We start from the raw sequence: 20,014 nt of genomic DNA on the forward strand, positions 1-20,014 counted from the left end.
GTTGTTATCTTTGTTTAATCATGTACTGAGCTATATGCCTACAAAGTCATCAAGATTTTATTTGAAAAGTGGTATATTACTTAATATCAAAATCACGAAAAAATCTGCAGATGCTGGAAATCTAAAGCAACACAAACAAAATGCTGAAGGAACTCTGCAGGTCAGGCAGCATCTATGGAAAAGAGTAAACAGTCAATGTTTTAGCTAGAGACCAGTCTCGGCCCAAAACGTCGACTATTTACTCTTTTCCATAGATGCTGCCTGGCCTGCTGAGTTCCTCCAGCATCTTGTGTGTGTTGGTTTCACTTATTATGTTATTTTTTTAACAGATACAAAAAATTCTCTGTAACATTTATTTTTTTGGAAAATTAATGTTTGGAAATTTAAAATTTGCTCTTTTCTACTTATGCAGAAGACAAAAAATAAACACGAGAAACAAAATTTGTACTTTAAAAATCTAGAGTGTCTAAGACTTCAGTAAAGTACGGTGTGTGTAACCATATGCTACCCTGTGATGCGTTTTCTTGCAGGCATTTACAGTAAATTCACAGTTTATTGTTCAAAAGCACAAAACACACGTTTCTCAGAGCAAGCACTCATAAAAAAATAGGAATTAACTATATATATAAATGTACATAACCAAAAGGTACCCATTCTTCTAATAATTTAAAAGTAACTTACCGGTATATCAATTAAACTGTTAATACTTAATTGCTACAGATTTTGAATTACAGCAATTTTTCAACAATATATAACAATACTGTTAAAATACGAGACTAATTGTAGATTTGGTTAAAAAGTCGGCACAAATTGTGGGCCAAAGAGCCTGCATTATGATGTACTATTCTATGTTCTATTACCTAATTCAAATAATTAGTATTTAAATAGTTACAGGCATTTCTAGCAAAATTAATTTTTCAGTGTATGCAGAACTGAAGCTTTATAACGCATTGGTCAAACCACAATTGGAGTATTGTAGCAGCTTAGGGTCTCTTATGTAAGACAGGACGTACTAGTGTTGCAGAAGATTCAAGAGGTTCATGGGAATGAAAGAGTTAACATCTGAGGAGTGTTTGATGGCTCGGGGCTTGTACACACTGGCGTTTTAGAAGAATGAGGGGGGAATCTCATTGAAACCTATTGAAAGGCCTAGACAGAGTGGAAGTGGAGAGGATGTTTCCTATCGTAGAGGAGTCTAGCAGTCACAGCCTCAGAAAACAAGGATGTCCCTTTAGAACAGAGATAAGAAGGAATTTCTTTATCCAGTGGGTGGTGAGTCTGTAGAATTCATTGCCACAGATGACTGGAGAGGCCAAATCACTGAGTATATTTAAAGCAGACGTTGATAGGCTCTTGATTAGAAAGGGCATCAAAGGTTACAGAGAGAAGTCAGGAGAATGGGGTTGAGAGAGATAATAAATCAGCCACGTTGAAATGGCAGAGCAGACTCAATGCACCAAATTGCCTAATACTGCCCCTATATCTTAAGGTCTTATGAAATCAGAATACTGTCTCACCTGTCCCGTTAAAGTAGAATCTTTCTGGGCTACATCAAAAAGTAGAGTCACTAAGCAGAAGCTGAAGTTTTCAGCAATTGGAAGCTTTCCTGCAAGGTAGAAGTGAACAGCAATGTTTAAACTTTCTCAACAACTTTCCATTTACAAGTGATGCCTATACTCAACACGATAGCATATAAAAATTCACATGAATCCTACTCCTGTCCAAAGATGTACTTACCATGACAAAATTAAAAATCTGTAGATCCTTGATAGAGTGGATGTAGTGAGGAGGGAGTCTAAGACCAAACTATACAGCCTCAGAATAGAGGGATGTCCATTTAGAACAGAGATGAGGAGAGTGATGAATCTGTGAAATTTGTTGCCATAGGCAGCTGTGAAGGCCAAGTCACCGGGTACATTTAAGGCAGAAACTGATAGATTGCAGCTCCTTAGGGACTGGGTTAGGGAACTGGAGCTGCAGCTCGATGACCTTTGTCTGGTCAGGGAAAGTGAGGAAGTGATAGAGAGGAGCTACAGGCAAGTAGTCACACATGGGCCTCAGAAGACAGATAAGTGAGTAACAGTCAGGACACGGAAGGGTGAGAGGCAGATACCAGAGAGTACTCCTGTGGCTGTGTACAATAAGCACTCCTGTTTGAGCACTGTTGGGGGGATGGCGTACCTGGAGGAAGCAACAGTGGCCGTGCCCTGCGTGCCCTCTGTCACAGAGTCTGGCTCTGTGGCTCAGAAGGGTAGGGAAAGGAGGAACGCAGCAGTAATAGGGGACTTTATAGTTAGGGGGTCAGACAGGCGATCCTGTGGATGCAGATGGTAGTTTGCCTCCCAGGTGCCAGGGTCCGCAATGTGTCTGATCGTATCCACGATATCCTGTGGTGGGAGGGAGAACAGCCAGAGGTCATGGTACATATTGGTACCAATGATATAAGTAGGAAAAGGGCAGTGGTCCTGAAAACAGACTACAAGGAGTTAGGAAGGAAATTGAGAAGCAGGACCTCAAAGGTAGTAATCTCGGGATTACTGCCTGTGTCACATGACAGTGAATATAGGAACAGAGTGAGGTGGAGGATAAATGTATGGCTGAGGGATTGGAGTAGGGGGCAGGGATTCAGATTTCTGGATCATTGTGACCTGTATAAAAAGGATGGTTGCACTTGAATCGGAGAGGGACCAATATCCTTGCGGGAAGGTTTGATAAGGCTATTGGGAAAAGTTTAAACAAGAATTACTGGGGGATGGGAACAAAACTGAAGAGATGGAGAAAGGGGCAGTTGGCTCACGAATAGAGAAAGTTTGTAGACAGTCTGAGAGGGAGGATAGGCAGGTGATAGAGAAGGGATGCGCTCACAATGATGGTTTGAGATGTGTCTATTTTAATGCAAGAAGCAACATGAACAAGGCGGATGAGCTTACGAGCGTGGATCAATATTTGAAACTATGATGTTGTGGCCATTGCAGAGACTTGGGTAGTTCAGGGGTAGGAATGGTTACTTAAGAGTGCCAGGCTATAGATGTTTCAGAAAGGACAGGGAGGAAGGCAAAAGAGGTGCTAATCAGAGAGTGTCACAGCTGCAGAAAAGGAGGAAGTCATGAAGGAATTGTCTACTGAGTCTCTGTGGGTGGAAGTTAGAAACAGGAAGAGGTCAATAACTCTACTGGGTGTTTTTTATAGACCACCCAATAGTAACAGGGACATAGAGGAGCAGATAGGGAGACAGATTCTGGAAAGGTGTAACAATAACAGGGTTGTAAAATCTAGAGAGTGTCATGCATGAAAATCCCAGCATGAAAATACTCAAACCACCCTGTCTGACACCAGCAACCAATCCACGGTCAGTCACTTAGATAACATTTCTTCCCCATTCTGATGTTTGGTCTGAAGAACAACTAGACCTCTTGACCACATCTGCATGCTTTTATGCATTGAGTTGCTACCACATGATTGGCTGATTAGATATTTGCATTAACAAGCATGTGTACCTAATATAGTGGTCACCAAGTATAAATTCCCATTATTACAATAAAATTCATTGTCTACAACTTAGCTAATGTTCATCAATTGCTGAATGGTGGCTAGAACTTGTTGGGCAGAAAGAACTACAGTCCAGATGTCACAATAAATAAATAAATAAAAGTGACAGGAGATTTATCTACACATTGTATGGATTCAATTTAATTTCTATTCAAAATGCAAAAAATAAAAGATAGTTTAAAAACACCATCTTATTGAAAAGAAAACAAATCCCTCTCTTTAATTAATTTCCATATTGTGGTTGAGCTGAAATGCTATCAAGCATTTACACCATATCCTGTAGAAGTTCTGTTGTAGTAGCAACAGCTTTGATTGGTCAAAGCTATCCAGTGTCATAATGAAAAATCATTGTAAGATTCTGCACCCCCTAGAAAGAGTGTTGCAATGTCATACACAACTCCCAGACAAAGGAAGGATGATTCTTGATAAAAGTAGAGCTCCACTATATAGTAATCCACTACATAGACGAGTATATAAAGTAAAGAAAGCTAACATAAATCATTTCATGTATTCCTAGAATTCAATACAAAGTAACAGAGTTTATGCTTCATTTGGTAAGTCCATATTTGACATAATGTGTACATTGCTTAAGGAATTTCTTAGCAGGTTAAGAAAGTTTGGCTTGTCACCATGGAATCTAACTAATGTCGGTGAGAAACAATGCACGGTAGCCTAGTAGTTAGCACAACATTTTACAGCACCAGCGACCCAGGTTCAATTCCCATCATATAGGTTTTCTCCCAGGTGCTCCGGTTTACTCCCACCATCCAAAGACATATCAGCTGGTAGGTTAATTGGTCATTGTAAATTGTTCCATGATTAGGCTGGGGTTAAATCAGGGGATTGCTGGGTGCCTCAGTTCAAAGAGCTGTAAAGGCCTATTCCAAGCTATAAATAATAATTAAAAATCTCGTATCAAACGTATCTTTTTATGCACGCATGCTCAGAAACAGTGGTCATTAATAAGACAAGCATATATCGTCCTTCCCTGACTACCCTTGAGGAGGTGGTGGTAAGCTGCCTTCTTAAACTGCTACTGTTCCAGGTAAAGTACTACTGCAGTTCGGAGGCTGGAGAGTTTCAGGGAGTTCAGTAAAGAACTCTACTTAGGATATTCATACTATGAATGAGAACTTGCTTAAGGAGCTTCCATTGTGAATGTAAACATCAGGATATTTATACTGAGACCACAATTACAAGGACATAACGTATGACCTTATATTTTAGTGCAGATAGGAGTGACATTGAAAATCTGGCTGAGTGGTGCCACAACAACAACCTCATATCCTATGTTAGCAAGACCAACCAGCTGATTATTAGCTTCCAGTTTAAGACAGTGCCCAGAGACACACAGCGACAACTTCCTGGCAGCAAATAAAACTACTACCTACTTTATTAATCACATATTTTCTCTTTAGCGATCACTGCAATCAATAGCCTGTAACTTCCCATTTGGAGTTGAGCTTTTGAACTGCCTGTGCGTCTGCCATTTTTATGGTGTGAACTGAAGTCTCGAAGGTGCAGGGCGGTTGCGATGTGGCCAGTAAGGGCAGAATCTAGACTTTGGGGCCCAAGCCCAAGAGCGGGGACTGAGCCAATGTTTAGCTATTGCTGGAATAGACTTGAAAGTGACTCGAAGCAGCAGTACTGAATCAAGGCGAGGCAGAGTCAAGGAAGCGGGGCCCAGTCCTAAGTGCTTGGAACAACCCATTGTTTGCCCGATTTAAGCACTGGACCAGATTGGAAAGGTCGAGTACAGGCAGAATCAAGCTAGCAGGGCCCAGGACTGACAGCATATTGAAGCACCAAGGCCCAGGTCCAAGAGCGAGGAATGGTGTGCTGTTGGGCCAATTTAAGTGCTGGGGCTGCTCGCTGCTTCGCAAACCTTACTGATCTCTGCAATGAACTGAGGCTGCGGCTTGCAATTAATGAGCTCCTAGATCAGCTGATGACTGGTTTCATGACTGACCTCACTTTCAAGAACTTCAGTTCTGAATGTTATTTGCTTACTTTTAATGTTTGCTTAATAAAAGGTGATGTGCTGTAGCTGCATGATGTGGGAGCTGGTGGACCCCATTGTGGTTCCTGCTGACCACATCTTCAGCAAGTGTTAGCTGCTCAAAGTTGATGACCTGGAATCTGAGCTTCAAACACTGCAACACATCAGGAAGGGGGTGAGTTTTCTGGACGTTCTCTTCCACGAGGTAGGCACACCCATCAGATTAACTGCCTCAAAGTCGGTCTGTGGTCAGGGACAAGAGGGTGTGACTGCAAGTGAGGCGAGTAGTGGGATCCAAGAGACAGTGCTGGAGCAGCCTCAGCCCTTGAGCTTGTCCAGCAGGTCTGAGATTCTTGCTCCCTGTGTGGATGAGGAAGGATGAGCAAACTAACTGAGGCACCATGCTTCAGGGAGCCATTCAACAGGGAGGAAAGAAGAGAAATTGGAGATAGTGTAGTCAGGGGAATAGGCAAAGTTCTCTGCTGCAGGGATAGAGCGTCCCAAAGGCTGTGTTACCTGCCTGGTGCCCAGGTTCGAGACATCTTATCTGACCTGCAGAGGAATTGCAGTGGGAGGGGAAAGATCCAGTTGTCGTGGTCCAAGTGAGTGCCAACGACATAGGGGTTCTGTTAAGGGAATTTGAACAACTAGGGACTAAATTAAAACGTAGAACCAAAAAGGTGGTAATCTCTGGATTACTACCTCAGCCATGTGCAAACTGGCACCAGGTCAAGGAAGATTAGAGAGTTAAATGCGTTGCTCAAGGATTGGTGTGGGAGAAGTGCGTTTGAATTCATGGGAAACTGGCACCAGTATTGGGGAAGGAGGGAGCTGTACCATTGGAAAGGGCTCTACCTGAACAGTGATGGGACCTGGATCCTGGTGAATCACATAACTAGGGTTGTGGATAGGGCTTTAAATTAAATAGCCGGGGGTGGATTCAACAGATTGGAAAAGTATGGATAAAGTAAAACGGCAAAATGTGAATAAAGATAAGGTAAAAGCAAAAGTTAAAAAAAGAGAAAAGTAAAGGTGGAGTGCAGAAAAGTCAAGTACAGAAGAGAGAAAGATTACTAGATTTTAAAGACAATGAGTGTAGGGCACTTTATCTGAATGTCTATGGTATTCGTAACAAGGTCAGTGAATTTACAGCATAAATCAGTACAAAGGGGTATGATTTAGTGGCCATTACAGAAACGTGATTGCAAGGTGGAGAGGATTGGGAATTAAATATCTGAGGATATCAGGTAATACGGAAAGATAGATAGGAAGGTAATGGAGATGGTGTAGCGCACTTAATTAAGGATGAGATCAGGGTGATACCAAGAGATGATAGAAGATCTAAGGAGCAGAATGTGGAATCCATCTGGGTAAAGATTAGAAATAGTAAAGGGAAAAAAAAATCACTGCTGTGAGTTGTCTATCGGCTACTGAATAATAACATTACAGTGGCTCAGGCAATAAATAAACAGAGAAATATGAGGCACGTAAGAATGGAACAGCAGTTACCATGGGGGACTTCAACTTGCACATAGATTGGCTGAATCAAGTTGGTTGAGGTAGTCTTCAGAAGGACATATAGAATGCATCTGGAATAGCTTTCTTGAACAGCATGTTACTGAATCTACAAGAGAATGTGCTGTCTTGGATCTGGCCCTTGCAATGAGACAGGTAAAATTAGAAATCTTATAGTTAGGGATCCATTTGGAAAGATTGAGTTTCTGATACAAATGGAGGGTGCAATAGTTTAATCTAAAACCAGTGTATTATGCCTAAATAAAGAGACTATAACGGGATGAGGGAGTTGTTGGATAGGGTAGAATAAGAACACAGGCTATATGGTGGAATGGGTGATAAACAGTGGAAGACTTTCAAAGAAATTTTTCATAGTACTCAACAAAAGTCTATTCCAGTTAAAAGCAAGAATAATAAGGGTAGGGGAAGCCAGCCTTGGATAACTAAGGAAATAAAGGAAGGCATCAAACTAAAAGCTTGTGTGTACAAAGTCACCAAGAGTAGTGGGAAACTGAAAGATTGGGAAAACTTTAGAAAGCAACAAAGAACCACTAGGCAAGCAATAAAGAAGGGAATCACAGATTATGAAAATAAACTAGCACAAAATATAAAAACCGATAGTAAAAGTTTTTATAATTATAGAAGTGGAAAAGAATGGTAAGTGGTGTGGAGGATCAGGGGGATCTTGGGGTCCAAGTCCATTGGATACTCAAAGTTGCTGCGCAGGTTGCCTCTGTGGTTAAGAAGGCGTACGGTGTATTCAACACATACAAATAAGCTGGATGACAATACGGTGTATTAGCTTTCATCAACCATGGGATTGAGTTCAAGAGCCAAGAGGTAATGTTACAGCTACATAGGATTCTAGCCAGACCCCACCTGGAGTACTGTGCTCGGTTCTGATCACCTCACTACAGGAAGGATGTGGAAACTATAGAAAGGGTGCAGAAAAGATTTACAAGGATGTTGCCTGCATTGGGGAGCGGGCCTTATGAGAATAGATTGAGTGAGCTTGTCCTTTCTATCCTTGAAGCAACGGAGGATGAGAGGTGACCTGATAGAGGTGTATAAGATGCTGAGAGACATTGATCGTGTGGATAGTCGGAGGCTTTTTCTCAGGGCTGAAATGGCTAACACAAGAGGGCACAGTTTTAAGGTGCTTGGAAATAGGTACAGAGGAGATGTCAGGGGTAAGTTTTTTTACGCAGAGAACAATGAGTGCGTGGAATGGCTGCTGGCGACTGTGATGGAGGCGGATACAATAGGGTCTTTTAAGAGACTCCTGGATAGGTAAATGGAACTTAGAAAGATGGAGGGCTAGGGGTAACCTGAGGTAATTTCTACAGTAAGTACATGTTCAGCACAGCATCGTGGGGCAAAGGGCCTGTATTGTGCTGTAGGTTTTTTTATGTTCCTAGCAAAGTTGTTTTCTCTGGTAGGTGAGACTAAAACTAGGGCTCATAGCCTCAAGATTCGGGGGAATAGATTTAAAACCGTAATGAGGAGGAACTGCTTTTCCCAGAGAGTGGTAAAGCTGTAGAATTATCTGCCCAATGAAGCAGTGGAGGCTACCTCAGTAAATATATTAAGACAAGATTAGTTAGATTTTTGTGTAGTAGGGGAATTAAGGATTATGGGAAAAGGCAGGTAGATGGAGATGAGTCCATGGTCAGAGCAGCCATGATCTTATTGAATGGTGGAGCAGGCTCGACAAGCCAGATGGCCGACTCCTGCTCCTATTTCTTATGTTCTTACATAATTTGTTTTTTTTTTCTGCACATTTAGCAGTCTTTTTTAATGGGTTTCTTTGTTTTGTGGCTGCCTATAAAGAGACGAATCTCAATGTTGTATATCGTACCCAAACATTGATAATTAATGTACTTTAAACTTTGACTTCAGGAGGAAGAAACTGGAGATCCATGAGCCAGTCCTCATCAGAGGGGTCAGAGGTGAAGAGGGTCAGCAACTTTAAATCCCTCTGTGTTTTCATTTCAGAGGACCTGTCCTGGGCCCACACGTAAGTGCAATTACGAGGAAAGCATGGCAGTGCCTCTACTTCCTTAGGAGTTTGCAAAGTTTCAGCATTATATCTAAAACTTTGACAAACTTCTATAGGCGAGCGGCAGAGAGTACCTTAACCATTTGCATCACAGCCTGGCACGGAAACACCAATGTCCTTCGACGGAAAATCGTACAAAAAGTAGTGGATACAGCCCAGTACATCAGGGCTAAAGCCCTCCCCACTGTTGAGCACATCTACACAGAGCATTGTCAGAAGAAAGCAGCATCTATTATTAGAGACATCCACCATCCAGGTCATGCTCTTTTCTCACTGCTGTTAGCAGGAAGAAGGTACTGGAGCCCCTGGACTCACACCACTAAGTTCAAGAACAGTTATTACTCCTCAACCATCAGGCTCTTGAAACAAAGGGGATAATATCACGTGCCCTATCACTAAACTGTTCCCACAATCTATGGACTCACTTTCAAGGACTCTTCATCTCTTGTTCTCAATATTTATTGCTTATTTATCTATCATTATTTTTTATTTTTCTTTTGTTTTCGCAGTTTGTTGGCTTTTGTACACTGGTTGTCCGGTCTTTCATTGATTTTATTATGGGTATTGGATTATTGAGCTTGCCCACAAGAAAATGAATCTCAGTGTTGTATATGGTGACATATATGTTCTTTGATAATAAAATTACTTTGGCCCACTTTCCTCACAAGAATGCACATGATCATCTCTGTATATCAGAGTATACAGGTCTCTGTCGCTACATCTGTGAACCCAAACGCAGGATCACACAAGACTTGGAAGGGTTAAACAAAACTAGGAATTTTATTAACAAAAAAGACAAAGCAAAGCAGCAGAATTTATGAGGTCTTGGACAACTCAGAATAAATCGGCCTGAACTTCACTTGGCAAGGAGCAGGACAACCTAGACCCCGAGGGATTAGCACTGCCCTTTAAATACATGAAAGAATCTGTACCCAGCTGATAAAACCACAGATTAATTACAAGCTAACAAGTAGCTATTCTAATAAAAGACCGACGTCCAAGATTACTTAATTGGTCACCAGCAAAGTCCTGGGGAATTAATTGGAAGTTTTCAAGGGCAATTGCAACTTCAATGTAAACTACAGAAAACCTAACAAAAACACATTAAAGGTCCCCAAAGTGCAACAATACATTATAATACATTATAAAACACTCAGAATACAAGGAAAAACAACAGTAAAAAAAACTCAGAGCTCTCAGAATACTCTACCTACAAGCCAAGGTCGTGACACAGCTCAGCTGAAGGTCAACTTGTATTTAATCAGAATTAGGTTTAATATTAATTGTAAGAACAATCATAATAAATCAACAACAGTATTTCTAATTGTAACTAAATCTTAAGAAACCCTGTCTGAGATACCAAAAAGCTGGGCTATGGACAAGAGTTTTTTGATGGCATCTAGATCAAGGTCTATTTTCATGGCTTTTGCCTGCATGGTGGGGGAAGAGGCAGTCAGTGTTTCTGCTGGTGTTACGTGGGGGGAGGTAGGAGCGTAGAGAATCAACATTTCTGCTGTTGCTTATGTGTGGGAGGATGAAGGGGACGGAGGAGGCTTTCGGGTTCTGATGTCACTGCCATTCATTCTTTGGGCTTTTTGTTTTGTGGATGTCTCTGAAGAGTAATAATTTCAGGTTGCATATTGTAAACATTCTCTGATATTAAATTTAACCATTTGAACTTGCAAATAAATACAAATGTAATTTCTCTTTTATATCTTAAGCCCCACGAATATAAATTCACAGCAGACCAGCAATTACTACTATTTCAAACCCTAAAGAGCTCACATTAATTCTTTTCTTATTCTCTTATAACAGGCAACATAATTGAGATGGCATTACCTCGATTTTTTCTCCCCGAGCTGTCTTCAATCCACTGTACTTTAGGTAATCCTTTCAGGAGGCGAAGCAGATAAGGGACGACAGTATCTTTGTGCTGCAAGAAGTAAGATCAAAATTTATTTCCTGGTTCAAATCAAATCATTTCACGGGTTGACAGCACTGAAGCAGACCTAACACCTGCCAACGGGAGCCCTCAGGAGTACCTGGGTTGATCAATGAAATAGGTCGGCGATTTAAACTGGTGTTATGTGAGGGTTAGTTTATTTGTTGGTCCAAAGGAGCTTCCATCGCTTGGTCCATTTGCAGCAGCTCTTTTCCATTGGTTACTCTGTGTCCCACAGCACCAGTCTAGTTTCAGGAACCTCAAAGGTATAAGAATAGCACATATGAGGGGACTCAGTCTCTCTTCTTCATCCCCAGGGCCCGCTTCACATCGAGGTCACTGAAGAACCATTGGAAACTAGAGTCTGGCGGCCTGGCCCACTCACATGCTTAGCTCAGTATTTGTTTAATATTTAGTTTTATAGTTTGTGTAACTTGGGGGGGACATAGACGTTCAGAGATACTTAGAGGGTCAGGATCCTGTGTCATGGAATACAAGACAAATGGAGACTGTTCACTGTTGCGTCCTTCCTCCACTTTTACTGCCATTATGATGTGTCATCATCTTCCACCAGCTTCACTGGTAAGATCTTGGCTGGATTGCTATTTGGGACCTCCCCCTTGAACTTACCGCCATGACCCTGGTGACCCTAGCAGAAGCTAAGCACCAAGCAGCTAATTTCCAGACATCGCTGTCGGGATCTCAGGAACTCACAAGTGTCTCCACCACGACAAGGTGGGGAGGAAGATCTCACACACACACACACACACACACACACACACACACACACACACACACACACACACACACACAGAGTAATTACGCTGAAGGGCTCAGCCACTTCATTGGTTCGAAGCACATGTGCAAACAAGTGAAGTCTAGGAAAGACTAACACCATTTTGATTTATATAAATGGTGCCTGAAGAACCACTATGAAGAACTTTTTATTCTGGAGTCTTCCCCTTCCTTTCCTGCCTTGATCATAAGACCATAAGATATAGGAGCAGAGTTAGCATATTTGGCCCATCGAGTCTGCTCTGCCATTTCATCATGGCTGATCCATTTTCCCTCTCAGCCCCAATCTCCTGACTTTCTCCCCATATTCCTTCATGCCCTGACTAATCAAGAATCTATCAACCTCTGCCCTAAGTTCACCCAATGACTTGGACTCCACAGCTGCCTGTGCTAACAAATTCCACAGATTCACCACACTCTGGCTAAAGAAATTCCTCCTCATTTACCATTCTAAATTGTGCCAGCCAGTGGTATAGTGATATCAGCACCGGACTTTGAGGTGAATGATCCCAAGTTCGAATCTGGCTGGCTCCTTGCATGCCTTCTATCTGTGCTAGGTTGAGTGTCAGGCTAGCAACTCAGCCTCACAAAAAAACAGTCGAATGCCAAAAGGAACAACAACCATTCTAAATAAACATCCCTCTATTCTGACGCTGTGTCCTCTTGTCTTAAGACTCTTCTCCAAATCTACTTTATTGAGGCTTTCACCATTTAATAGGTTTCAATGAGATCACCCCTCATTCTTCTGAATTCAAATGCTCCTCATATGATAAGCCTCTTAATCCTGGGATCATTTTTATGAACCTCCTTTCATGGAGAGAAACCTCTCTAATGTAAGCACATCTTTTCTTAGATAAGGGGCCTAAAATTGCTCACAATATTCTCATTGCGGTCTCACTGTGCTTTATAAGGCTTCAACAAATAAGGCCTCTCTAAATAAATGCTAAAGTTGCATTTGTCTTCCTCACCACCAATCAACCTGCAAATTAACCTTTTGGAAATCCTGCACAAGGACCCCCAAGACCCTTTGCACCTCAGTTATTAGAATTTTCCTTCCACTTAGAAAATAGTCTACCTTTTTATTTCTTCTAGTACATAAACATATTCTTCTCAACACTGTATTCCATCTGCTACTTCTTTGCCCAGTCTCCTATCTGTCTAATGCCTTTTGTAGCCTACCTGTTTTCTCAACACCACCTGCCCATGCACTTATCTTTGTATCGTCTGCAAACTTAGCCACAAAGTCATCACTTCTGTCATCCAAACCATTAACATATAACTTAAGAAGGAGCGGTCCCAACACAGACCTCTGTGGAACACCACTAGTCACCAGCAGTCAAAAGGAAAAGGCTCCCTTTATTCCCACTTTTTGCCTCCTGCTAATCAGCGAATGCTGTATCCATGCTAGTACCTTTCCTGTAATACAATGGGCTCTTAACTAGTTAAACAGCCTCATGTGTGGCACCTTGTCAAAGGCCTTCGGAAAACCAAGTACACAACATCCTGCTTGTTATTTCTTCAAAGAATTCCAAGAGATATATTAGGCAAGGTTTTCCCTTAAGGAAACCATGTTGACTTTGGCCTATTTTATCATGTGCCTCCAAGTACCTCAAAATCACATTCTTAATCATCGACTCCAACATCTTCCCAATGACTGAGGTCAGACTAACTGATCTGTAATTTCCTGTCTTCTGCCTCTCTCCCTTCCTGAAGAGTGGAGTGATTTTGCAATTTTCCTGTCCACTGGAACCATGCATTGATTCTTGAAAGATCAGTGCTAATCCACAATCTCTTCAGCCACCTCTTTCAGAATACTGGGATGCAGATCATCTGGTCCAGGTGACTTAGCTACCTTCAGATCTTTTATTTTCTCAAGCACTTTCTCCTGAGCAATGGCAACTTCACTCACTTCTGCCTCTGATACTCTTGAACCTCTGGCATACTGCTAGTGTTTTCCAACGTTAAGACTTATGCAAAATATTTATTCAGTTTCTCCAGCATCATTTTCCAGTGGTCCAATATCTACTCTCACCTCTGTTTTACACTTTATACATCTGAAGAAACTTTTGATATCCTCTTTAATATTATCGGCTAGCTTACCTTGACATTCCATCATTTCCTTCTTTATGACTTTTTAGTTGCCTTCTGTTGGTTTTTAAAAGCCTCCCAGTCCTCTAACTTCTCACTTTTTGCTCTATTATATGCCCTTTCTTTGGTTTTTATGTTGGCTTTGACTTTTCTTGTCAGCCACAGTTGAGTCATTCTACCTTTAAAATATTTCTTCCTCTCTGGGATGTATAGTATATATCCTGTGCATTCCTAATTGTTCCCAGAAATTCCAGCCATTGCTGCTCTGTCATCAAGCTAGTGTCATCTTCCAATCAGTTTTGGCCAGCTCCTCGCTCTTGCTCCACTGTAATATTGATGCATCTGACTTTAGTTTCTCTTCTCAAATTGCAGGGTGAATTTGATCATATTATGATCACCAAGGGTTCATTTACCGTAAGCTATCTAATCAAGTCCGTTCGTGCACAACAGCCAATCCAAAATCCCTGTTGGCTCAACCACAAGCTGCTGTAAAAAGCCATCTCGTTGGCATTCTACAAAGCCTCCTTTTAGGGATCCAGAACCAACCTGATTTTCTCAATCTACTTACATATTGAAATCTCTCATGATTATTAAAACATTATCATTTTGACATGAATTTTCTATTTCCATTTATAATTTGTAAACTACTGTTTGTGGGTATGTATAAGAACTCCCAACAGAGTCTTTTTACCTTTGCAGTTTCTTAGCTCTACCCATAACGATTCTAAACCTTCCACTCCTGTGATACTTCTTTCTAATGATTTAATTTAATTTTTTACCAACAGAGCCACCCCACCCCCTCTGTTGACCTGCCCGTCCTTTTGATACAATGTGTATCCTGGGACTGTAAGCTCCCATCTATAATCTTCTTTCAGCCGTGATTCATTGATGCCCACAACTTCATGCACGCCAATCTGTAACTGTACTGCAAGTTCATCTACCTTATTTTGCTGCTGTGAGGCCAAGTATTGGGTGTATTTAAGGCAGAGATTGATAGGTTCTTGACTGGACATGGCATCAAAGGTTACAGGGAGAAGGCCAGGAACTTGGATTGAGGAGGATCAGCCATGATTGAATGGCAGAGCAGACTCGATGGGCCAGATGGCCTAATTCTGTTCCTATGTCTTATGGTCTTATGGTATACTGTGTGCATTCAAATTTAACACCTTCAGTCCCTTTTCAATTTTGCCCCTCTTTTACACTGCAACTCAACCCGTTGACTGTAATTTTGCCCTATCATCAGCCTCTCCTTGCTCGCAGTCCCACTGAACACTGCCTCTTAAATCAACTGTCCCATCCTCAGTACTATCACTCCAGTTCCCAGCCTCCTACCAAATTAGCTTACATCTTGATGAAGGGTCTCAGCACAAAACGTCAACTATGTATTCATTTTCACAGATACTGCCTGACCTGCTGAGTTCCTCCAGCATTTTGTGTGTGTTGCTATGAAATACAATGTGCGACCTTTGACAACTCTAATTGAAAGGGTACTAAAGCACTTTTGAAAGCATATTAACTAAGTGTCTAACCTGAAGGTTTGATTCCGTCAAAAAAATGCCCAGTGCAATAACTGCATCTCTGCGACGCTCATCCAGCTGGAAGTTGCCATGGAAATCCACAGGGGACATGCATAACAGCTTTTCCACCTGCAAGAGAAAGTGGGGATTCAATCTTCTCCACTGCAACAAACAGCATAATGCTCCACAATTGTACTGATAGTCTCATATATAACATGCATAACATTCTCTGCAAACTGCTTTTTCCAAAAGCTCCTTTCTGGAAAGCATTTTAAGACCAGTAAAACAAAAACTTAACAACATCTTAAAAGTTTCTTCTCCAAGGCAGTCAATCTGTTCAAATATTACACTTATCCTCCCCCATACACATCTCCTTCCATTACCCCCATCAGTTAAAACCACTTTTTACTGTATAATGCTGTTTACACTGAAAATGAGATGTAGGGGTTATCCAGAGGGATAGCACCTCTGGTGAAGGGGCTTGTCATGTCCATTCTGGGGCAGTTCATTCACCTTTGGTTCCCACTGGACACTCACCTCTCACCTGTGGCTCGAAGTACCTGTTTGCACGCGGCAGTAGCTACATCCTGGTACGCCACTAAACCAGGTGAGGGTAGCCGGCGGGCTTCATACCCTGGTGACATAGGGATATCCCTGTCATGGCATGTGAAGTCAGCTCTAGCATGCTGGTTAGATGAGATTTACAGTGAGATAGTACAGGTAGTCCCCCGAGTTACGAATGTCCGACTTAGGACAACTCATACTTACGAACTGATGCCATTTTAAGTCGGATTGCGATGCCATCCTGCATTTTAAGTCGTTGCCGTTGACACAGTGTTGAGTGTTTAACTTTGTATTTGGCTTAAGCTTTTCCAAGTAAGATTCACCCTGACCCGACCACCCCCCTGCCGTTCCGGTCGGCTGGTGGTGCAGTGAGATCAGCGCCGGGCTCAAGAACGGAAGTTCCCGAGTTCGATCCAGTGACAGATCGCTCCAGTGCCGGGTTAATGTTGATCCAGTGACTCCTGTACCATTCGTGCCGGGTTGATGTCAGGCTCGCAACTCAACCACATAAAAAAAAACATTGCCACCTCCAGTTTAAATTCCCACACGGAATATTGTGGTGGATCAAATACCCAAACCCAGCACAGCCCCCACTTGTCCCATTTAGCCTATCTCAGTGCAGTGGTCCTTAGAACCCAGCGGACCTCGGGAACCGGCACAGCTCGGGACCCGTCGCCCGCAGTGTTTCTGTTCCATTGACGGGAAGCGATTGCGATTGAAAATAAAGTGGAAATAATAAAGCGTTTGGAAAGAGGTAAAACACCAATCGGTCATTGGAAAATCATTAGAATACAATGAAAGCTACAATTATAACTAAGCAACACAGTGGTTTAATTATTGGAATACATACGCTTCTTAAGTGTTTTATATGCATAGAAAGGTAAAATATATACTATATATTAAGACAAATGTTTGACTGACGCTAAATAATACCGGATGTACTTGTTCCGACTTACGTACAAATCCAACTTAAAGACGAACTCAGGAACGGAACTCGTACGTAACCCGGACACTGCCTGTACTGCAATGCTCCATGGAGAATGAAGGCACAAAAGGTGTGATGGTCACCCACTGCAACAAAGGAAGTCCCTAGTTTGTAAAACTTGTTCAAACTACTGGACACGGACTTCTGAGGTCGAGAGAGTGAAACTGCTTCAGTATCATGTTTTTTCAATTTAAAAATTCTCCTACGTGGGTTTCTTGTCAATAATGAACAACCACCACTACACTGTAATCACATGCTGCCACTTACTTATTTATGCATATTTTATTCATATCTATTCAACCTCTTCTTTATTACTTTTTTAAATTATATATAATTCTTTATTTTTGTAAGACCATAAAACATAGGAGCAGAATTAAGCCATTCAGCCCATCGGGTCTGTTCTGCCATTCCATTCCATCCCATCATGGCTGATCCCAGATCCCGCTCAACCCCATATATCTGCCTTTCACCAATTTTTTGGTGCCCTGACTGATCAGGAAACTATCAACGTCCACCTTAAATATACACACAAACTTGGCCTCCACCAAGTCTGTGGCAGAGAATTCCACAGATTTACCTCTCTCTGGCTATAAAAATTCCTTCTTACCTCTCTTCTAAAGGGTTGCCCCTCACTTTTGAGGCAGTGCGCTTTAGTTCTTGATATCCTCACCATAGGAAACATCCTTTCCACATCTACCTTATCTGGTCCTTTCAACACTAGGCAGGTTTCAATGAAATCCACCCAACCCCATTCTTCTAACTTCCAGTGAGTACTTTCCAGCTGCCAAATGCTTCTCATATGTTAACCCGTTCATTCCTGGAATCATCCTCGTGAACCTCCTCTGGACTCTCTCCAATGAGAACACATCCTTTCTGAGATATGGAGCCCAAACTGTTGACAATACTCCAAGTGTAGCCTGATTAGTGTCTTATAAAGCCTCAACATTATCTCCTTGTTTTGTACTCAATTTCCTTTGAAATAAATGCCAACATTGCATTTGCCTTCTTTACCACAGACTCAACCTGTAAATTAACCTTCTGGGAGTCTTGCACGAGGATTCCTAAGTCCCCCCTCTGATGTTTGAACCTTCTCGCCAATTTGGATAATACTCTGCACTATTGTACCTTATACCAAAATGCATTATCATACATTTCCCAACACTGTATTCCATCTGCTATTTTTTGTTCATTCTTCCAATATATCTATGTCCTGCTGCAATTGCATTGCTTCCTCAGCACTAAGTACCCTCCACCTATCTTCATATTACTCGCAAACTTTGCCACAAAGCCATCAATTCCCTTGTCCAAATCATTGACGAACGACGTGAAAAATAGCGGTCCCAATACCGACCCCTGAGGAACACCACTACACACCAGCAGCCAATCAGAAAAAGCCCCCTTTATTCCTACTCACTGCCTCCTGACTGTCAGCCATATCACTATCCGTGTCAGTATCTTTCCTGTAATGCCACAGAATTTTATCTTTTTAAGCAGCCTCATGTGTGTCTCAAAAGCCTTCTGAAAATCCAAATAAATGACATCCACTGTCTCTGCTGTGTCCACCCTGCTTGTTATTTCCTTGAAGCGCTTTAACAGATTTGTCAGGCAAGATTTCCCTTGACAGAAACCATGCTGACTTTGACTTACTTTATCATTACTCTCCAAATACCTCCAAACCTCATTCTTAATAATAGACTCCAACACTTTCCCAACCACTGAGGTTAGGCTAACTGGCCTATAATTTCCTTTCTTTTGCTTTCTTCTTAATGAGTGGAGTAACATTTGCAATCTTCCAGGTCTCCAGATTCTTGAAAAATCCTGACTAACAGACAATAGACAATAGGTGCAGGAGTAGGCCATTCGGCCCTTCAAGCCAACACCGCCATTCAATGTAATCATGGCTGATCATCCACAATCAGTACCCCATTCCTGCCTTCTCCCCATCATATCCCTTGACTCCACTATCTTTAAGAGCTCTAATGCATCTTTAATGCATCCACTATCTCTTCAGCAATCTCTCTCAGGACTCTGGGCCATCTGGCCCAGGTGACTTATCCACCTTAAGACCTTTGAGTTTGCCTAGCACTTTTTCATCTTGTAATAGAAATGGCACTCACTCCTGCTCCCTGACACTCACGGACCTCTGGCACACTGCCACTGTCTACCACAGTGAAGACAGATACAAAGTACCCATTAAATTCATCTGCCATTTATTTGTCCCCTGTTACTACCTCACCAGCATCATTTTCCAGGGGTCTAATATTAACTCTCACCTTCCTTTTACTCCTTATACAACTGAAACAACTTTTGGTATCCGGCTTTATATTATTAGATAGTCTAATTTAGATGAAATTAGATATTTCATCTTTTTCCTTCTTGTAGCTTTTATAGTTGCCTATTGTTGGGTTTTAACTTCCCAATCATCCAACTTCCCACACATTTTTGCTACCTTATATGCCCTTTCCTTGGCTTTTAAGCAGTCCTCAACATCCTTTGTCAGCTACAGTTGCCTACCCTACCATTTGAGAACTTCTTCCTCTGTAGGACATATCTATCCTGCGCCTTGTGAACTATTCCCAGAAACTTCAGCCAGCTCTGCTCTGCCGTCATCCCTGCCAATATCCTCCTCCAATATACCTGTGGATTCTGTTGAATGTTTTTGGTTTTTTTTGCACGTTGTGCTCTGACCAACACAGCACAGCAAATTCCAACTAGATGAAAAAGTTTTGGTAAATATAGTTGATTCTCAATCCATTGAGCACATCTACATGAAATGCTGTCAGAGAAAAGCAGACTCCATTATCAGAGATCCCCACCACCCAGGCCATGTTCTCTTCTCACTGCTGCCATCAGGTAGAAGATACAAGAGCCTGAGAACTCACACCATCAGGTTCAAAAACAGTTACTACCTCTCAAATATCAGGCTCTTGAACAAAGGGGAAACTACACTCATTTGCCCATCCACTGAGATGTCCCCATAATGAATGATTTCACTTTAAGG

At 41.8% G+C, this 20,014-nt stretch overlaps 1 protein-coding gene across 2 annotated transcripts in view; it reads right to left on the reverse strand.

The window, feature by feature from the left end:
- Positions 1-20,014, reverse strand: part of pi4kab (phosphatidylinositol 4-kinase, catalytic, alpha b) — a 326,669-nt gene that overhangs the window by 296,324 nt on the left and 10,331 nt on the right. For both annotated transcript variants that reach the window (XM_073051867.1, XM_073051866.1), the window contains exons 2-4: positions 15,477-15,593; positions 10,962-11,055; positions 1,518-1,606 (exon numbers count right to left, since the gene is read on the reverse strand). In XM_073051867.1, the coding sequence (XP_072907968.1) occupies positions 1,518-1,606; positions 10,962-11,055; positions 15,477-15,593 (300 nt within the window). The remainder of the gene's footprint in view (positions 1-1,517; positions 1,607-10,961; positions 11,056-15,476; positions 15,594-20,014) is intronic.

The sequence above is a fragment of the Hemitrygon akajei genome, chromosome 7, assembly GCF_048418815.1.
Source record: "Hemitrygon akajei chromosome 7, sHemAka1.3, whole genome shotgun sequence".
Taxonomy (NCBI): Eukaryota; Metazoa; Chordata; class Chondrichthyes; order Myliobatiformes; family Dasyatidae; genus Hemitrygon; species Hemitrygon akajei.